General features: G+C 34.3%; 1 protein-coding gene across 6 annotated transcripts in view; it reads right to left on the reverse strand.

Moving 5' to 3' along the window:
- LOC138317644 (centrosomal protein of 164 kDa-like) overlaps nt 1-21,451 on the reverse strand; it is a 78,479-nt gene that overhangs the window by 56,741 nt on the left and 287 nt on the right. Inside the window, exons 2-21 of one of the 6 annotated variants that reach the window (XM_069259446.1) lie at nt 21,194-21,262; nt 20,902-20,988; nt 18,181-18,320; nt 17,543-17,557; nt 16,422-16,457; nt 12,959-13,088; nt 12,488-12,585; nt 12,009-12,140; nt 10,027-10,321; nt 9,353-9,472; nt 8,557-8,679; nt 7,962-8,105; nt 6,899-6,964; nt 5,397-5,480; nt 4,808-4,876; nt 2,534-2,727; nt 1,822-2,033; nt 1,214-1,376; nt 600-753; nt 39-215 (exon numbers count right to left, since the gene is read on the reverse strand). In XM_069259446.1, coding sequence (XP_069115547.1) covers nt 39-215; nt 600-753; nt 1,214-1,376; nt 1,822-2,033; nt 2,534-2,727; nt 4,808-4,876; nt 5,397-5,480; nt 6,899-6,964; nt 7,962-8,105; nt 8,557-8,679; nt 9,353-9,472; nt 10,027-10,321; nt 12,009-12,140; nt 12,488-12,585; nt 12,959-13,088; nt 16,422-16,457; nt 17,543-17,557; nt 18,181-18,320; nt 20,902-20,988; nt 21,194-21,262 — 2,508 coding nt within the window. The remainder of the gene's footprint in view (nt 1-38; nt 216-599; nt 754-1,213; nt 1,377-1,821; nt 2,034-2,533; nt 2,728-4,807; nt 4,877-5,396; nt 5,481-6,898; nt 6,965-7,961; nt 8,106-8,556; nt 8,680-9,352; nt 9,473-10,026; nt 10,322-12,008; nt 12,141-12,487; nt 12,586-12,958; nt 13,089-16,421; nt 16,458-17,542; nt 17,558-18,180; nt 18,321-20,901; nt 20,989-21,193; nt 21,263-21,451) is intronic. The other 5 variants (XM_069259447.1, XM_069259448.1, XM_069259451.1 and 2 more) reach the window with 5 other exon arrangements.

Genomic DNA, 21,451 nt, shown 5'->3' on the forward strand with positions numbered 1-21,451 from the left:
ATATGATATCAAAATGCAAAATAAAAACATGCACTCACATGTAAGCCGTTGCCAGTGTGAACTTGTGATTTGAGCTGACGTAATCTTCGCTCCTTTTCTCTGACGAGTCGGCTTCCCGTCCTCATCTGTGACTCAATCTGATCAAGCTCAAATTCCTCTTTTTCCAGGCTCTGTTTTACATCTGCTAGCACAGAAGCACTATCTGGTGAGAGGTTCTGAAACAAAGAGCAAAAACTCTAATAAAACAAAATCTCAAAGATGCAGAAGTGTTATCTGCAACTTGACTTATTGTATGAAATAAGAGTCAAGACTTCACCATTTTATTAATAGTAACCTTGTCTTTAACACTTGTACACAAAAAGCTAATCCATTTTGACAAGGAAGATGTGTTGGACGTTAGGAGTTCAATTGAACTTAGTTATCACTTTGAAAGCCCTTCTTAACGCCTCCGACCATACCAGACACTACCCAATGACAGAATGATTTATAGTGCTAACCATTATTAGGATGACAGAGAAGGTGTTATCTCAAATCTATATATCAAACCATCTCAAAAATTAATTCCACAATATAATGGCCTCACTTGTAATGTTACTTACCCCTTGTCTTTGTTTCACAATATCTTTGGTAAGCTCCTGGCGGGCAGCCTGGAGGGCCGACTGTCGTCGTTTGAGAGACTGTCTCTGTTTACGTAGGAACTCTTTAGTAGCAGAAATAGCTGATTTCTCTTTAGAGAAGTGCTCTTTTAATTCACTGTAAATTAAAGTATACTGAATATACAACAATTATTTGTAAAATATTATACAAATATTCATCTTCGCCCAGTCTTTATTTTTTATCAGTCTAATAGTAAATTCATACAGTTGATATGGTTATTTGATATACATGTACAATCAATTCTGCTCTTACACAAGATATTGCAGGATCTGTTTATAATTTACATATATATTCCTCATACAAAATGTCTATTCCGAAATACCTAAATGTAGTACATTGATTGCTCTCATCAACTGAAGTTTCAATCCTTGCACACTTCTGAGGAGTTTTTTCTTTCTTTTATCATAAAGAAATTCTTTTTCCATCAGTAATAATAAGCAGAAAAAAAATTCAATTCCAATAAGCCTCCATCCATCAGCAATAATATGTAGAAAAAATAAGCCTCCAACTATTATGAAGTCAAATCTTTCTTGCCATTCCAGCCAGATAAACCTACCCATTACTGCGCGGTACATGTCTGGCGATAGGGATTTCGTCCAGACTGTCGTCGTCTGACAGGAGATCCTGCCAAGCCCTTCCACCAAATGAGGACACATCATCCTCGTCTGTCCGCTCATCAAGGTAATGTATTCGCTTGACTCGTCTTTTCGGAGGAACATCTGGACAAAAAATATTAATGGAAAATTGGAACGATTCTTCATTCACAGTACACATATTTAATACTCAAGATGTGTTATTGTTCACTTATTAATACAACTTAAAATGTAATATCTTAGCTTTTAAATTCACAAATATTCTTTTACATATTTTGAACATCATTGAAATAGAAGTCTTGCAAAAAACAACAAGAGATCCCAGAGGGATCGATCTTGGTGCCCACAAAAGAATGATCTACATCTGACAATGGAACGAGTGATCTTTTCAAACTTTGATTACATACTACATATTAAATTTGAGAAAGATCCCTTCAATACTTATAACCTGATTACTTAGAAGACATTATGATAAAAGATGATACCAATACATTGGGAAATGGATTTTGTAGGATAATGAAGACAATAGCAGAATTCAAGTCTTCAATACAAACATAAGACATTGGCTTACCTGTGATAATCTCATCGTCACTAAGTAAACCAGCTACAGGTGTACGTCGTGTTGGTGTGGCATTTACGTCAGGCGTACCATGTGACCTCGCTGCACTGCTGGCCCTGAGTCTCTCTTCAGCAAGAGATTTGGTCTCATCAGCAGCATCTATGATTCGTTGTTGTAAGGTATCGAGATCTTTGCCTTTACGATCCATGCGTTCCTTCATCTCACTGTAAAATCAAATTTTGTTTTCATTACCTCAATAACTAGACATACTGGAACGTAAATATGTAGGAGAAATATTTGATAGCTGATTCTTATTTTAGACTTGTCACCATGTTATTGATATTAAAAAGATTATCTCATCAGAAATCTAATACTAGATTATCTCCCCCTAGTTTGAAACTTGAGCATTGTATGACTGTAAGCTTTGAAATCATTTACTTTATCAAAGTTTGGCACACAGATACTTCAGTAGTTCAGATGCATTTCATTCTATCAGAAAACCAATGTTTCTGATAAGCAGCTCACTTTCATGTACGTAGCTATTAGCTAGAACATTATACTTTTGTCATTGCTAGGCAACAGAAATGGCCATAACCAATTGATAGGAATAACATATAATTCAAGAATTTCAATACTTTTAATATGATTCAACATTGATTTTAATGTATAAAGAAGTATTTATGAAACATAAATACATTTCATTTCCAAACAAAATTTGTCTTACTTCAGTTTCCTGTTATTGTTTTCCCGAGTCATCTTCAGTTTTGTAATATCTGACTCGATAGTGCGTCGCTCAGACTTGAGCTGCTCCAGTGTATCATTCTCTGTATTGATTTCTTCCAAGATCTGTTTCCTTTCTTCCTTCAGTCTCTCTAACTCTCGAGTGCTCAGTTGATTATTTTTACTAGAAAATGCCTCCTGTAGAAAAACAAGAACAATATTTTTTCCTTGTTATGTACAGTTTCCCATTACTTATGACATTAGATTTCAGTACCATGTACATGTGTAAACCAAGATTCTGTTCAGCTGCATTTGCTAAACATTAGCTATAGTAAACTTAAATTGCTAGCAGATAGTGATTCAATTCTTTAAATTAATTCATCACATGCTAAGTCCAAATTATTCAGTCATTCTATCGTCTTTTTAAAGGGGCCTTGGGTCATTGAATGTTATCTCCGTCCATAATGTATAGTTGTAAAATTTTGCGAGTTTAATTTATTTTTTAGGTAATAGTACTTTTTTTTTTCTGCAATAAAAATCTAATTAAAGATGCTCCACCGCTGACAAATGGTATTTTTTCACTATCAAAAACAGGAGCAGACGATTTGGTATTTTTCTTCTGTTGCAAAAGTTACTTACTTCATACCATTACCACCATTGAAAAGTTTGAGCTTCTAATTTTACTTCAATTTAAAAATTTGAAAAATAATTAATTGCATCCCGAAAAAATTCCGTGGCACTATATTCTATATGAAATTAAGTACTGACTGCGCATGCACCAAATGCGAAATAAATTATTTTATATTATTTTTTGTGTTAATTAGGCATATATATACATGATTACACCCGGTCCACCCCAACTGCGAACGATGCGTGTATATAAACCCCTACCGCTCTACCGCTGACTTGTATCGATGTATTGAATGAGTGTAGTTATTTATAGACTCCAGTACTGTCGCCAAATCCACAGGTAAACTGGTACTGGATGCTACGCTCGGGCCTCTCATCCAGCTTAACGAAACTGAATGGCTAGTTAGCTTAACCGATCTATGTATCATCAACAATGCGTCTGTATCTACTTAAAAACAAAACAAATATTCTTCAAATTGCATAAAAATTCACTTGACTAGTATTTCTTTATTTTAGATATTTTAACAAATCTTCATATTTCTAGTAAAACTGCATATGAAACTCCTTATAGATCTAGCTATGCTCATTACGTAGGGAACCGCCATAACATGTCCCGGCTGCAGGCCGTGTGCAAAAAGTCAAAAACAACACGTGGGATTTATAAGACGAGTCCTAAACTGTCCTATATTTAGGATTTTCAATAAGTGGTTTGTAATATTATTACAGCAAAACTGACAAGCTAGAAGGTTAGTGGCATTTTAACCGTACTGTTATATATAATTAGCCATCAGCTTGGATCTGGTGCCGTACAGATAGTGAGTTCACTCACGATGTGATTATTGCAAGCCAACGTAAATGCTATCGGAATGCTCTTTAAAGTTTGTTAATGATCTCAAACACACTTAAAACTTATTGTGGCAATATTAAAGTAACTAAATTATAATATTTTCAAATAGTTCTGATAACTATTCATGTGTAATATCTCCAGACATTGACATGTGTACGGATCGAATACGGCGGACTGCCAATGTTTTTGACATGTTCTGCAAGATATATTTCACTGTTTCAGTTACGGTGGCCAATAAAAGAAAACAAGCACAGTGCAATTATATTATGTTATTTCTTCTAAAATACAACACTTTTTGTGCAAGTTGTCAAGCATTTATTGTGAATGTTTTGCAATGAAATTACCACCTTTATAACACTGAATTTGTGGTTCCCCGGACATCGTTTTCCCCAAAATTTGAATGCGCAAAATATACCGATAGTAGATTTTTTTCAGTATTTAAAGCCATAAGAAAAAATGCATGTGCAAAGTACACTGGTGTGTAAGTAACACAAGATTTTACGGTATTTGTAACAGTTACTATACTTCATACCATTACCACCATTGAAAAGTTTGAGCTTTAATATTTACTTCAATTTAAAAATTTGAAAAATAATTTAATTGCATCCCGAAAAAATTCCGTGGCACTATATTCTATATGAAATTAAGTACTGACTGCGCATGCACCAAATGCGAAATAAATTTATTTTATATTATTTTTTGTGTTTAATTAGGCATATATATACATGATTAAACACAAATTATTGTTCGAATGATGAATGTCATTTATGCTCTGTCGGCGGTGGAGCATCTTTAACTTACATCTTGATCCATTTCAAAACTCTCCTTGTCTTCTCGAAATTTCTTTCTTCTTTCATCTAATTTCTTTTCCTGTGTTAGAAAACAAATTCAAAACCAACATTCAATAAAATTCTACGCACAGCATTAGAAAACAAAAATATGACCTATAATATATATGAAAAAGTGTGTACCTTGCGACGTCACAATATTTGTGACTTCATTTATTTGTTCTTTAAAAAATAAACATTTATATTCCTTAAAGCCATCATGAAATGGCGAAAGTACTAGAAGAAGGTCATTGAGTTTTATTTTAAATAAATTTATGATAAATTTAAAGAAAAATCCTTATGAACGAAATTTATAAGAACATTATATGTTTTTATTTCTTATATATATTTATATATACATAAATATAAAATAGAAAATATCTAAATTGATAAGATAGCCAATATATATTACTGTGTTACCGGTCTACCACGTTGACAATCAGTGATTAAGTACTTAAACTATTCATATAACTATACATTTATTCCGACTTCAGCATTCTAAGGATTCATCTACCAAGAAGAGTCTAAAACCTTACCTATACTTGTAAATATATAATACAGACCTGTGTTTCTAGATTCTTTGCAGACTTCTCTAAGTTTGTCTTCTTTCGCTCAAATTCTGCCAGCTTTTCCTGGTATTCTTCCTCCTATTAATAAACCATATTTGATATAGTCCTCTCACTTCAAGATTTACAGTGTTGTTCCTGTTTGTTTTACCGTCATCAGTGCTCATTATCATAGTCATATGTTTTTTGAAACTATCATTTATGTGAAAGCATATGGGAACAGAAAAAAAATCAGATACTAATTGAAAATGGGAAACGATTATAAATATAAAGGTGGAAACTTGATAAATCATTCAATTTCAATTCTAACATAACAGGTACAAAAAAAGGAGAAAATTACTGTTATATTTATTTAGAATTCAAGAAAGTATTTGCCCCCTGTCTGAAAAAAAATTGATATTTCATTTTAAGTGTGTTTTGGATTACATACATGTATAATGTATTTATATGAAATATAATTCCTGTTCACAAATTGTATAACAAACACCAATAGTTTCATAACAGTGAGATAAATGTCTAAATCTGATTAAGATGATGATGTGCCACATATATAAACGAAGCATGCAGTGAGAGCCCAGATACCAAACAAGCTTTCTATAACATTTCTGAAGTACGACTTCAGTGTTAAAAATCTAGGGTAATCTGATCAAATATTTTGGAAATACCTCACTTAGTAAGGTAACTGTCTTTATTCTTACGCTGACAACTCAATATTGGGGTATGGCTTAAAGTTCCATCAGGTAGTCTAGATAGCATATTCTTGGTAAAAATTACTTTTGTCCTTGCTTAATATTTGTCTTAGTATGTGCCCCTTTTAAATTCCATTTCTTCTTTTCAATACGTATATTCTCGTACATTTGTTTTACCCTAAACAAATAAGCACCTCTACAGAAAACACTGTAACTGGCCTGGGGAATTGTTATAACTAATGCAGTTTTCCTAAATTGGATATTTGAAAATTGATCGATTTAAATTATGCTACAATATAATTTGATAAATGTACCATTGCTTGCTAGTATTTTAGAAGTGCTAGTAAGAAACATGCTTCAGAAAAGTTTACATCAATACTATTGGTAAACAACAAAATCAACATTATTTAAACTAAATACAACATCACATTGCACATCATACCTATTCCCTCATGCTTATTATTTCTTAAATTTGAATGACAATCATGAAAATAAATTCCATGAAATCCGTAACAGTTTGACATTTTCCAATTTAAGTTAGGCAGACATCTTATACATGCGCGATGGTTCCCGCAAAATCCCTTAATGACTAAAATCAATATAACCATGCAAGTAACATTCCCATTAGATGTGGACGAAACATCTGACAAGCTCAGTGCATGCTGTAAATGTAGAACTAGAAAAGCTTCCGAATAATCATATCAACTATTGTGTTCATCTAAAAGCTTATCTTGCATGCATATATATCTTGACAACAACAAGCTAATTGGCAAGCTCTCTATGGATACAGATTAGGCGTGCGAGTGTCACCTGTCTATCTAGACTAGACGTCTGGCGTCGCAGCTTGTGTTTCTGCTCTTTCAGCTGCTGTTTATACTGTCGACGAGGATGATGATGAAGATGATGATACAAATGACATGGTAATGAAATATTAGCCACAGGAAGAAGATTATCTATTGTAGCTGTTGCTATCTAAAGCAGTTGTTTCAGTATATTAATATATTGTAATAGCCTCTATAGTATGTATATGATGGTAAAACTAAGCATATCTACAATGTGAAATGTTCTGATGAATGATCAATAGAATACCAGATTAAATCATACCATGTAACAAATTATTTCACATAATGTAAAATAGCCACAGTCCCAAAGGAAAATCACAAACTGTCCGAAGTACATATGTGGCGAGTGTCAAATGAAAGACCCAAAGTCGAAAACAAAAACCTTTAAGGTAGAATAGAAGCCATTTTACCACTTTGCCACTGCAATCCTCTGCGTTAATAAAACCATTTTTTACTATAAATCTCAACAGATTATACTATAAACTTTTTTTCGTGTGTAATTTAATTTTGCGAATTTCACAATCAAAATAAATTGTTTGCGAAAAGTTAATCTACGCAAACTAACATCTATATCATTGATATTGATAGGAATTTCCAGTCATTTTTAAAAATTTGTGAATGTTAATCTTTGCAAATTTGTTTTAAAATGGAAATTGAGAAATTAAGTAGCCGCGAATGAAAGTTGGGTTACAATATATGGCTTTTTAAATATTTTGTAATGTACATATTAACAAGATATTAGACTTGAATAAAACCTGTTATATGGTATGTAGGGTATCTAGCACATTTATGTCCTATATAATCTAAATAATATAATTTTTCTTGAAGTGCTACAGTCCTGTAATTATTTAGAGATAAACAATTAAATCATGACTTTTAAAGGCTATCTTTTCTATTATAAAAGTTGTCTACATATACCAAATGGTAAAGGTAACACAGAGCACATCCCAATTTGTAATAAATTTCCCGAAATATATCCCCGTGTGGTGACAGAGTTACGTTCCTGAGATAAATCCACATTCCTATCTTACCTCATCCTCTAGCTGTTCAGCCATCGACTCTCGTTTCCGTTCAAACTTCCGTCGAGCATCCTCCAAGTCCCGCTCACTTTGCTTCTGAAGTTTGCGAACCTCACTCTCTATTTTCTCATCCAGGAGTTGTCTTTCCTTCCTCTCCTAAACAAAACATGATCATATTATTATCATCTTTCTTTCTGAAACTTATATTTCTGATATAACCGCTATTGATTTAAAGAGCGCTATTCTATTTATCTGCCACCCAGATTGCATTTATATCTCCAATAAATGCAATCTAACAATCCTTTAATTGGTAAATGTTTTCCTTGTCGAGTAATTTTTACCAGAATCTAACATGACTATTCAATGTCAAATCTCTAGATATAACAAACCGAGCAAGTTGCATTCTCTGCACTCGATGTTTTCTACACATTATAAATGTCTGAGAGGATAAAAATAAATGGTAGAAAATTTATAGATGATAACCATGATGCATAACTAGATAGAAACCCTCCAGTTTATCAAGCTAGTGTTTTTGCTTGTTTAAGGATGATTCCATTGTTAGACAGGCAACTTCTACACTTCACTTCACTATATCACCATGCTGTACCTTATCTTGGTATTCGTCCCGGAGATTACGGATGGCACTATCATGTTCGTCCCTGAGGCGTGTTAATTCCTTCTGCTGTTGCTGCTGAACATCACGTCGTCGTTCAGCCATGACCTCATCCAGCTGACGCAACAAGCAACCAAAATCAACTTTATCTATTTTGCCCAAATAACTTGTGTAACAAACATTGAGTTCATTTTTCATTATTTTGCATAGATTTTAAATAGATTTTCTTCCCTAGATGGGCTATTACATATGATAGTGAATGCATTCAATCATTTTAATCACATTGTACATCATTCAGCTAGCAGTGAATATTTTTTAAAAGAAGTCAACAACTATTTCTTTGTCAGTCACATACCAGATTGTTTCATACACATAACAATGACTTTATCATATTTATTAGCCATAATAAATTTCAAACACCGTATTTGACCCAATAAGTGCTCATGTCCCTTTAAACGACCCTCCCTCTTTATGAGAACTCAATTTCACTTACATTGACTTAGATAAAGATTGAAACTATGAAAATCATTAAGATTTCTCCATTTGATTTCTTTTGTAAATTTGTTAATATTTTAACTGCCCTGGGTGCTTATTGGGATGAATACGGTAGAGTAAATATGAAAAACCTTTGTTACTGTATATTGGTATATATAAGTAAAATCCTTTCATTTGCGCATCTTATGGTACTATTTGATCCCTTAAGACTTTGATATCATGATATCACCAGCCACAATATGACAGCATCCAGATATAATAGGACAAACTGTAAAACACTAGCTGTCGGCCTCACCCCTCTGTCCAGGTCATCAATTGCCTTCTGACGCTGTTTAGCAGCCTCTAGTTCCTGTTCCTTCTCCTCCTGCTCCTGTTCGTGTACATGCTTAAGTTCTTCTCTAATGCGCCGAAGCTCCTACGACAAGTTCAAACGCAGTCAAACTCCACACAACACCACACTTGATTTAGCATTTCTATGTACAACACTGTACTAAGTAACAAAACCTTTGTCTAGAAATAAACTTCCCTTTGTTTGTTTGTTTGATTTATAAACGTCCTATTAAAAGCCAGGGTCATGTAAGGACGGCCTCCCATGTATGCAGTGTGTTGCGTGTATGAAGAGCGGGTGTTTGTTTTGGGAGACTGCGGTATATTTGTGTTGTATAGTGGAACTCTTGCCCTTTTTTATAGTGCTATATCACTGAAGCATGCCGTCGAAGACATCAAGCAACACACCCCACCCAATAATGATACAAACAGTTCTTTTTTCCGGCAATAATTCCACCACTGACAATAATTTCAATCATTTTTCAAAATGACTTGTATATTTCTCTCACACATACTCATAAAATAGAGTACTGTATATATCAATGATGAACTAGCAAGCCTTCTCAGGAAATAAAAGTAAATTCAAATGCATAAAACACCCATCAAACATCTATGTCTATGAGTAAAGCATTGCTAGCTTACCTTTTCATGTCTGTCTGACGAGTCACGCTTGAGCTGGTCGACTTTATCCCGATGTTTCCTGTCTGCTTCATCTGTTAGATTATCTAACTCAAGTCTCTGTTTGGCTTGAAGTGCCTCAAACTTTTCTCGTTTTTCTTCCTCCAGACGCCGCTGCTCCTCCAATGTTTCGGAATCAACCTGAGACTTTAACCGCTCCAGAATCTTGTGTTTGTCTTCCACCAATCGGCTCTGCTCTTCCTTCTGTAATGACCTCACTTCCTCTCGTAATTTCTCAAGGTCATCATCCATCTGTTTTCTACAAAAGAACAATATACTCATTACCTGTGTAAGTGGTCATCCGGATCCTTACATCTTGATCCAGCTTCCAAGTATATTAAACATATAGAAATTATCTAGAGAAAGAAAACCTACGATAAATCATTGCAATAATAAGTGAAGCTAGAAAATATATGTAGGAGATGCATACATATATAATATATATATGAATCTAGTCTGCCATCAATCTGGTACCAAAAAACAATATCTATATTTTAACCAATCAGAAGCCTCCAATTGGTGGCCATCTTAAATTCCAATTCCATACAAAAACGTTGATCAGATAACAGAGTGTTTGTGTGTGCTTACAAGCAATCCCATCTAAATGAACTTCTATGCATATTAAAGCATTTGTGAATACTTGAGAACTTGTACTTTTTATAACAGGATACCATACTTGTTTGTCCAGTGACTTTTCATTCCTTGAACAATAGTTGAGTTTCATGCATGAATGATGACTGTTCACAATAAAGCATTCCACAATAGGCATTGAGTATTTACAATGTCTCAGCAGTCTTTCTTATTAACTTATTCATACCAACAAGGAAATATAAACAATTCTAAACAACAACAAACAACATCAACAGAAATTTGAAGGACATTAAATTGGATCAAACATCTGTCATTTTGGTACTAAGAGAATGAACAAGGAGGCGGGGAAAAATGTTTTTTTTTTTTTTTTTTTTTTAAATATTGTTGAAACTGGAGATAGAGGAGGATAGGAACATGATCAAACATAAAAAACAATTTATTATCCAGGTACAGAATTGAATGTGAGAGTCCTCTTAGGATGGTTCAATAATATGCAATTGTTTACGGATCATGCATGCTAGGTATCTGTAGGTGACAGTCTTGTTTTGGTTAAAACCTCTTAACCCAGGAACAGAAAATGTGGACTAATGATAGACACCTTACATGATGTTTGAACAAAGGGGCTGGACAGTTAGCATTCTAGGGACAACAGATGCTGGACAGTTAACAATCTAGGGACAACAGGGGCTGGACAGTTAACATTCTAGGGACAACAGGGGCTGGACAGTTAACATTCTAGGGACAACAGGGGCTGGACAGTTAACATTCTAGGGACAACAGGGGCTGGACAGTTAACATTCTAGGGACAACAGGGGCTGGACAGTTAACATTCTAGGGACAACAGGGCTGGACAATTAACATTCTAGGGACAACAGAGGCTGGACAGTTAACATTCTAGGGACAACAGGGGCTGGACAGTTAACATTCTAGGGACAAAAGAGGCTGGACAGTTAACATTCTAGGGACAACAGGGGCTGGACAGTTAACATTGGAGGGACAACAGAGGCTGGACAGTTAACATTCTAGGGACAACAGGGGCTAGACAGTTAACATTGGAGGGACAACAGAGGCTGGACAGTTAACATTCTAGGGACAACAGGGGCTGGACAGTTAACATTGGAGGGACAACAGGGGCTGGACAGTTAACATTCTAGGGCCAACAGGAAGTGGGCAGTTAACATTCTAGGGACAACAGGGACTGGACAGTTAACATTGGAGGGACAACAGGGGCTGGACAGTTAACATTCTAGGGACAACAGGAGCTGGACAGTTAACATTCTAGGGACAACATCTCTGTAACACAATAGTCATGCTTCCACAACATCAACAAGGCTTGGAACACTGGTCAAGTTTACCGAAGTTTCTCCTCCTCTTCTAAATGTTTCTTCTTCATTTCCTCCACTAACCCATCAAGCGTGGCAGCTTTTTCATCCTCTATCAACTTTTTTTCTTTCTCTAGATCAGACTTAATCTGTGTGTTGAACTCGCTGTGTGGTTGTGATACAGGGGAGGTAACAATGAGTAACAAAGGGAGATAACACTGGTATATTGCTAACAGCTGGTACATGTACACATACAGAACATAGAGAGTTTTCCTGCTGACAGTAGAACACCAAAAGTAGTAATGTTCAGTATCAGTAAAATCTATATCTGTCACACAGATAAACTTATATAGACTTATCCATTTCACATTTTAAATTTTATACACAAACATACATCTGGTATTAGAAAGTTATTCAAAATAGATAATATTTCTTTCAACATTTGTTTTCTACTTAATTCCTTTATCCTTACCAGAATTAGTATTGAGACAATGACTTTATAATTTACTTACTTAAATTGCTGCTCTTTATCTTTCTTCAATCTTGCTTCCTCTGTCTCCTGATCTAGAATTATTTCTTCTTTCAGTTTCCGCAATTTTCTGTCTTTATCCTGTAAAGAGAATTAAATGAAAACAGAAAATGAACAGTCTCTTTCCATGTTGTTGTATCTTAACTGTCTCTATACCTTTGTCTCTGACCATTGAATTCAACGATCTTTGACCCATGACTTCTGTTACATGATTACTAGTGTTTGACCTTTGACACTTTTATCCATAAACTTGATCTTTATCCCTCTAATATGTTACCCCTTTGTCTTCAATGCAAAATCAATGTAACCTTTAACCTTTGATATTTTACTTCTGACCTTCATTACCTCCAGTCTAACCTTTCACCTACATTACCTATATCAATTGACCTCAATCACCAGTAATATTTGGCTACTACTGTCTGTAACCTCTGACCTAACCTTTGACCTTTATTACCTCTAACAAGTCAAGTTTGGCATTTTCCAGCTCTTTTTTCAGTCGCAGCCGTAAGTCTTGTAGGGTTCTTTCATTGTTGAGTTTGATTTTACTTTCTTCTTCTCTCATATACCGGTCCTGTTCAGCTCGCCTGTAATAAAACATCTCATTACAATTCTTTTTTCACAGAACTTGTAGATCCTTTTAAATGGACGAATCATCACCGTCATATTCACTTTAATCCTAACATCCATGAAATAATCAGTAACTAGAAAATCAATCTAATTGATGAGGAGAATGATGGAAAACTGAATGAATGAATACTGGACACCAACTTATTTTCGCATTTTGGAGTCTAATGTTTTTTGTTGGGGTTTTTTTGCGGTGACCTTATTTCACAATTTATTTCCTTTGGTTCTACATAACCTATGCCTTATACTTTTTTTGTGATTTTTAATCACCCACAAAATATTAATTAACTTAATTTCACAAGAAAATAAGTTGGTTTATTGTATTTGTGACTTTTGATGATTTGATGATTTGACTTGATTTGTGATTTCACTATTGACAGTTAAATCTAATGTTAAAGCCAGTTCCCAAGGGGAGAGTAAAATATCTAAATACTGATCTGCTTCATTGGTTATTGTTAAAGCCAGTTCCCAAGGGAAGGGTAAAATATCTAAATACCGATCTGCTTCATTGGTTAGTTATTGTTAAAGCCAGTTCCCAAGGGGAGGGTAAAATATCTAAATACTGATCTGCTTCATTGGTTATTGTTAAAGCCAGTTCCCAAGGGGAGGGTAAAATATCTAAATACCGATCTGCTTCATTGGTTATTGTTAAAGCCAGTTCCCAAGGGGAGGGTAAAATATCTAAATACCGATCTGCTTCATTGGTTATTGTTAAAGCCAGTTCCCAAGGGGAGGGTAAAATATCTAAATACCGATCATTGGTTATTGTTAAAGCCAGTTCCAAGGGAGGGTAAATATCTAAATACGATCTGCTCATTGGTTATTGTTAAAGCCAGTTCCCAAGGGGAGGGTAAAATATCTAAATACCGATCTGCTTCATTGGTTATTGTTAAAGCCAGTTCCCAAGGGGAGGGTAAAATATCTAAATACCGATCTGCCTCATTGGTTATTGTTAAAGCCAGTTCCCAAGGGGAGGGTAAAATATCTAAATACCGATCTGCCTCATTGGTTATTGTTAAAGCCAGTTCCCAAGGGGAGGGTAAAATATCTAAATACTGATCTGCTTCATTGGTTATTGTTAAAGCCAGTTCCCAAGGGGAGGGTAAAATATCTAAATACCGATCTGCCTCATTGGTTATTGTTAAAGCCAGTTCCCAAGGGGAAGGTAAAATATCTAAATACCGATCTGCTTCATTGGTTATTGTTAAAGCCAGTTCCCAAGGGAAGGGTAAAATGTCTAAATACCGATCTGCTTCATTGGTTATTGTTAAAGCCAGTTCCCAAGGGAAGGAGGGTAAAATATCTAAATACCGATCTGCTTCATTGGTTACAGCCAAACAACAAACAAAGGGAGGATAATACATCAGGATATATACATATAACTTATAAAAATTATATACAATTAATCCATGCATGTCAGGGTGAATATTGAACATAAAATGACATGACACCATCATACTGTATATATATGGTCATTACTACAGTTATACATTCATGTTAAAGTTATATGTGCCGTAATTTTCATACTAATGAATTAAGAAAAGCTTTTAATATTATATGCAACACCATGAAGCCAAATTGTGGTCTGCATTTGAATTTCACATTTTTACAGCGTTATTAGTAACTGTAAAGTGATTTCTGAAGGTATGTTTCCAACTTAACATACATAAGGTATAAAAAACCAGAAATTAATGGAGTATATTTACATTTGGCCACTGCGACTCCCATTACTCTAATGATAATCGTGATCTGCATTATGAGCCAATAAATGCAGCCTAGACTTGGTGCAGTAATATCTTAATAAATGGATGTTAGTCTTTTTTACTGAAACCATGTTAGTCCGCGCAGAAAATTTGACATTATAGTTGAATGAACCAGTTTGGTTATGAAACTTGTAAAAAATCTTTTAAATGTCTGGATAATTGAAAGTAAAATGAAACGCTATTGAAAAACATTGAAATTTTGTTATCTTTTCAATTTTTTATAGGGACTATTTTTATTACATTGAACTTGGCTGTTGAGGTTAAATGGCTGAAATGGGAAATTTAAATATTCACTCACATCTAAATTATGTTTTACTTTGAACTAGAAAGTAAAATGTAAATAATGGGCGCCATTCTATTTATCTGCCACCCAGATTGCATTTATATCTCCAATAAATGCAATCTAACAATCCTTTAATTGTTAAATAAATTACATGTTGTAACTAATGTTTATAATGCATCATACATGTTTGTCTGTCCATTTGGTTTTAATAATTAAATTCATCTAACCTGATGGTTTTCAATAGATAACTAAAAAGAAAATAACCTGTCAAAATTTACGACCAGTTACAGCACATATAACTTTAACATGGATATCAATCATACTTAAATCAAATTTATGTACAATTTCCTTGTGTGTGACTTAAACAACCAATAATCATGCATGCTAAATTGTGTTACATACTAAGGAAATGACAAACTATTACTACTCGCTGGCCGTAATCATTTGTGTTAACTTGTGCTATGAATTTTTCACTTTAGTTAGTTCCAGATATTACCTGTGTTTATACACGTGTTACCAGATCATAAAATGATGTCAACATATAAACAACCATTACTACCAGTTAATATGTGTTAAGGTACATTGGCAAACAGCTACATATATATCTACAAGTAGCATGACCTCCCTCTTATCAACCAAAACATTGTGTAAACCAAAAATTATCCAATCTGGATCCACGTCTATTCTGGCTTAACTATATGGCATTTCCCTTCTTAATCATAATTATTAAAACCTGTGTAATCTGGAAACTTATGGCTATATCAAATAAATATGCTGGGCCGGATGACATCAAGTTTAGATTTTTCTGTCAGACCAGCATCTATGTACTTATTCTGGTTTGTTCCCAGAAATCTACATCAAGCTTGAAAGAGGCAATTGCCATTACGTAAATTTTTGACCGTTTTTATATTTAAAAGATAAGATCTTGTAACTCTCCATTATGCTTGATGATAACAAACATGAGGTAGCTACATCTGCCATGTATAGCTCAGAATACTGAGAGATTATCATATTCTTTGCCTGGTCAAGCTGACCTTTGGAAATCCATTATAAACTGATACTAAATTATGATAATATCCATTATCACATGACTATTTGTTCTGAATAACGATCTCATTTTCCTTGAATAATGAAAGTCTACCCCTAAATGAATACGGAACCAATGAAGTAACAGGGGAGTTAACATTTGGTTGATAAGAAGAAGGCAGTGGTGATCACAAGTTAACATAAGATCAGGGATAACCTACGCGGGTGTTTCTGTGGAATCCTGTCGGGTGAGACGTCTGAAAAAAATGAATAGACATGAGGAATTCTACAACAAATGAATAAGATGAAAAGTTAAACAATGATGAAGATTTGGTTAGCATGGAATATGAAGCTCTAAATTGAAATGTCCTAGTATATCTATAGTGTGCATTGGAGAGAAAACCAACTCCATAAGAGGTAAGAGAAATGACTATGGTGGTACCAACAAGGGAGATAATTGACATGATGATATAGTGGGAAAAGAAGCATGCCTATTAAAATCACTAAAGTGATTAAGGTTTGAACAGAAATTTTTAAAATTATATTTTTTTCTTTTTGTGTCGTGATCTGTATGCATCCAAGTAAAGGAGTATGATACATTTAACTCTGTTGCAACAAAGAAAAGAAAGGAGATAACTGTACAAAGATGTGGTTCATTATCCCAAGACACAAAACATGCAAATAACAGGAATTGTACAATACCGGGGACCTATTCACTATAGGATGAACACTTTATACTGCATGAGACTAAACCCAGATGTAACAGTGCAGATAAAAACATGCACCATTCACCAAAGTGTATTATCAACATATAGACTGAAGGGCTGTATCTCCATTTGCCCATCTGAAATAGTCAACACTGGGACATTTCTAGGAATTTGATGCCAGAGTGAGGCCATCCTGATCATGATAGGGTTAATAATTTCAAAATAAGAATGTAATAGGTGTTTACACTAACATGTATTACAGACAAAAATGTATACAGATAATATATATAATAGTATAATAAGAATTAATAATGAAGAAATAAATAATTGAATCTCTACAGCAAAAAATATCTAATGTATCAGTAAAAATGAGAAATGTTGGATTTATTATTAATAATGATTATATGTCTTACAGAGAAAAAAAAATATAGTGATAATGAATTGCAATTACATATGTAGCTTAAGATAATTTTTTCTATAAAAGTAAAACAATAATAGTGATATTGGGGATCTACACTATATTGTTATGACAATTTAAACCTGTAGCTTTCTGTAGATACATGTATAAGTTATAAACATACACAATTAGATGTCACTAAGGTATCTTTTATACTAGCTGTCACTAACAAGCTTACCTAGGGCCTCCAGGACTGGAACAAAAACACAACATAAATCAGAACCTCATACATACTCCCTCTGATGCTAAACCATGCACAGGAAATACTGAACGTATTGAAACCTGGTCGTCTCTCAGGAATTAATTAGAACCATACAGTTGTCATTTCAACAGAATATGTGAAGATCAACCAAACTTTGAAATGAAAAGCCGGTCTAGATTTTTGATGATAAAGAGAAGAAAAAAGTGTCCAGCACAAATACTGCTGATCTAGTGTAAGAAGCCACAAAGAAAAGAAAATATGATAATTGTATACAAATGTATCGTGAAATGAGCAATTTATGAGAAGAGTAATAGTGAACTTCACTCTAAAGTATAGAAATTCAATTATAAGAAATGAAAAGAAGGGGTGCAAGTATTGGAAAAAATGTTCAACAAAAATATACATCAGATTTGGGGGGAAAACATTGAAAAATGACTTTATATAAACAAGACCAGACTGGCATAAAAGGACAAAAGTTATAAAATAAGAGAAGACTACAGAGTAATGTATTGTATTGTTTGTAACACAGATGTATCAGCACATCAGGTAAGCTAAAGCTTTGAAAAATTTCTTATAAAATTTTTTGTAATTTCCTTGAAAAGATTTATGAATACCTTTCTGCTGCTGAAGCTGCCACCTCAGCACGTTTCTTTCTGTCATCAGCCGTGGGCCGGTCCAAGGGGCTGATATTTCCTCCAGGGGAGTCACCTCTCGCAGTCGACAGAGCTGACATGGTAGGGTCAAAGTCTTGTAACTATAACAGATTTTAGAGAAAATTTATTAAAGATATCTTGTAACTATAACAGATCGTAGAGAAAGGTAGGGTCAAAGTCTTGTAACTATAACAGATCGTAGAGAAAGGTAGGGTCAAAGTCTTGTAACTATAACAGATCATAGAGAAAGGTAGGGTCAAAGTCTTGTAACTATAACAGATCGTAGAGAAAGGTACGGTCAAAGTCTTGTAACTATAACAGATCGTAGAGAAAGGTACGGTCAAAGTCTTGTAACTATAACAGATCGTAGAGAAAGGTAGGGTCAAAGTCTTGTAACTATAACAGATCATAGAGAAAGGTAGGGTCAAAGTCTTGTAACTATAACAGATCGTAGAGAAAGGTAGGGTCAAAGTCTTGTAACTATAACAGATCGTAGAGAAAGGTAGGGTCAAAGTCTTGTAACTATAACAGATCGTAGAGAAAGGTAGGGTCAAAGTCTTGTAACTATAACAGATCGTAGAGAAAGGTACGGTCAAAGTCTTGTAACTATAACAGATCGTAGAGAAAGGTAGGGTCAAAGTCTTGTAACTATAACAGATCATAGAGAAAGGTACGGTCAAAGTCTTGTAACTATAACAGATCGTAGAGAGAAAGGTACGGTCAAAGTCTTGTAACTATAACAGATCGTAGAGAAAGGTACGGTCAAAGTCTGTGTAACTATAACAGATCGTAGAGAAAGGTAGGGTCAAAGTCTTGTAACTATAACAGATCGTAGAGAAAGGTAGGGTCAAAGTCTTGTAACTATAACAGATCATAGAGAAAGGTACGGTCAAAGTCTTGTAACTATAACAGATCGTAGAGAAAGGTAGGGTCAAAGTCTTGTAACTATAACAGATCGTAGAGAAAGGTACGGTCAAAGTCTTGTAACTATAACAGATCATAGAGAAAGGTAGGGTCAAAGTCTTGTAACTATAACAGATCGTAGAGAAAGGTACGGTCAAAGTCTTGTAACTATAACAGATCGTAGAGAAAGGTAGGGTCAAAGTCTTGTAACTATAACAGATCGTAGAGAAAGGTAGGGTCAAAGTCTTGTAACTATAACAGATCATAGAGAAAGGTACGGTCAAAGTCTTGTAACTATAACAGATCGTAGAGAAAGGTAGGGTCAAAGTCTTGTAACTATAACAGATCGTAGAGAAAGGTACGGTCAAAGTCTTGTAACTATAACAGATCGTAGAGAAAGGTACGGTCAAAGTCTTGTAACTATAACAGATCGTAGAGAAAGGTAGGGTCAAAGTCTTGTAACTATAACAGATTTTAGAGAAAGGTACGGTCAAAGTCTTGTAACTATAACAGATCGTAGAGAAAGGTAGGGTCAAAGTCTTGTAACTATAACAGATCATAGAGAAAGGTAGGGTCAAAGTCTTGTAACTATAACAGATCGTAGAGAAAGGTACGGTCAAAGTCTTGTAACTATAACAGATCGTAGAGAAAGGTAGGGTCAAAGTCTTGTAACTATAACAGATCGTAGAGAAAGGTACGGTCAAAGTCTTGTAACTATAACAGATCGTAGAGAAAGGTACGGTCAAAGTCTTGTAACTATAACAGATCTAGAGAAAGGTAGGTCAAAGTCTTGTAACTATAACAGATCATAGAGAAAGGTAGGGTCAAAGTCTTGTAAACTATAACAGATCGTAGAGAAAGGTAGGGTCAAAGTCTTGTAACTATAACAGATCATAGAGAAAGGTACGGTCAAAGTCTTGTAACTATAACAGATCATAGAGAAAGGTACGGTCAAAGTCTTGTAACTATAACAGATCATAGAGAAAGGTAGGGTCAAAGTCTTGTAACTATAACAGATCGTAGAGAAAGGTACGGTCAAAGTCTTGTAACTATAACAGATCGTAGAGAAAGGTACGGTCAAAGTCTTGTAACTATAACAGATCGTAGAGAAAGGTACGGTCAAAGTCTTGTAACTATAACAGATCGTAGAGAAAGGTACGGTCAAAGTCTTGTAACTATAACAGATCGTAGAGAAAGGTACGGTCAAAGTCTTGTAACTATAACAGATCGTAGAGAAAGGTAGGGTCAAAGTCTTGTAACTATAACAGATCGTAGAGAAAGGTACGGTCAAAGTCTTGTAACTATAACAGATCGTAGAGAAAGGTACGGTCAAAGTCTTGTAACTATAACAGATCGTAGAGAAAGGTACGGTCAAAGTCTTGTAACTATAACAGATTTTAGAGAAAGGTACGGTCAAAGTCTTGTAACTATAACAGATCGTAGAGAAAGGTAGGGTCAAAGTCTTGTAACTATAACAGATCATAGAGAAAATTTATGAAAGATAATATCGTATTCACCATAATTAGCTCCCCTCCTCTATAAGCCCCCCCACTTCTCTTCTGGAAAAGGAGTTGAAGTTACATAAACAGCCTCAATCCTATAGAAAATTCACATAATTTAAGGACAATTCTATACAAAATTCAGTAAGTATTATCATATTGAAATATTAAGTTTGATCAACTTTAATCACAGGGCATACATTCCAAGAACAAACATTGACAATTTAAACATATTCACTACCATTGGTTTTCATGATTTTTAAAGTATATCAGCACTTACCTTCTCTAAGGAGCCTCGCACAGGGTCTAAATTCTCTGTTCCCAAGTTCATTATTCTTTCAGATAAATTATTATCAATTCCAAAGTCCTGAAAAAGCAAAAAAAAAACCAAAAAAGAAATTCAAAATGTGAACTGTTCAAACAAAAACAAATATAAATACTGCTATACATGATGTAGACAATAAAGTATGTTTCATTCATTTTCCAAAGAAAACTGTTTTATAAAAGCTTTAAAAGAAATATCGAGTAGAAAATTATTTTTTTAAATAAATTTGACTCTAACTTTTACTTACAATATCTTTACCGTAGTCTTCACTGTCGCTGTCAGATTCCTTACGACCCAATTTATCACTGTCGGAGTCCTGTCAAAACAATTCAACGTTTTCAAATACTTTTCTTCAAAAAGTAAAGAATTTGAATGCTATCTGACTAATCAGACTTTAACGATTCCAGATTATTTTAACCAAACAATCTCTCGTTCGGCAATCAAGTTCCTAAAATTCAATAAATCTTGAACAATGGAAAGTCGGACTTAAAAACATATGGATCTA

This window comes from Argopecten irradians, chromosome 3 (assembly GCF_041381155.1).
Source record: "Argopecten irradians isolate NY chromosome 3, Ai_NY, whole genome shotgun sequence".
NCBI lineage: Eukaryota > Metazoa > Mollusca > Bivalvia > Pectinida > Pectinidae > Argopecten > Argopecten irradians.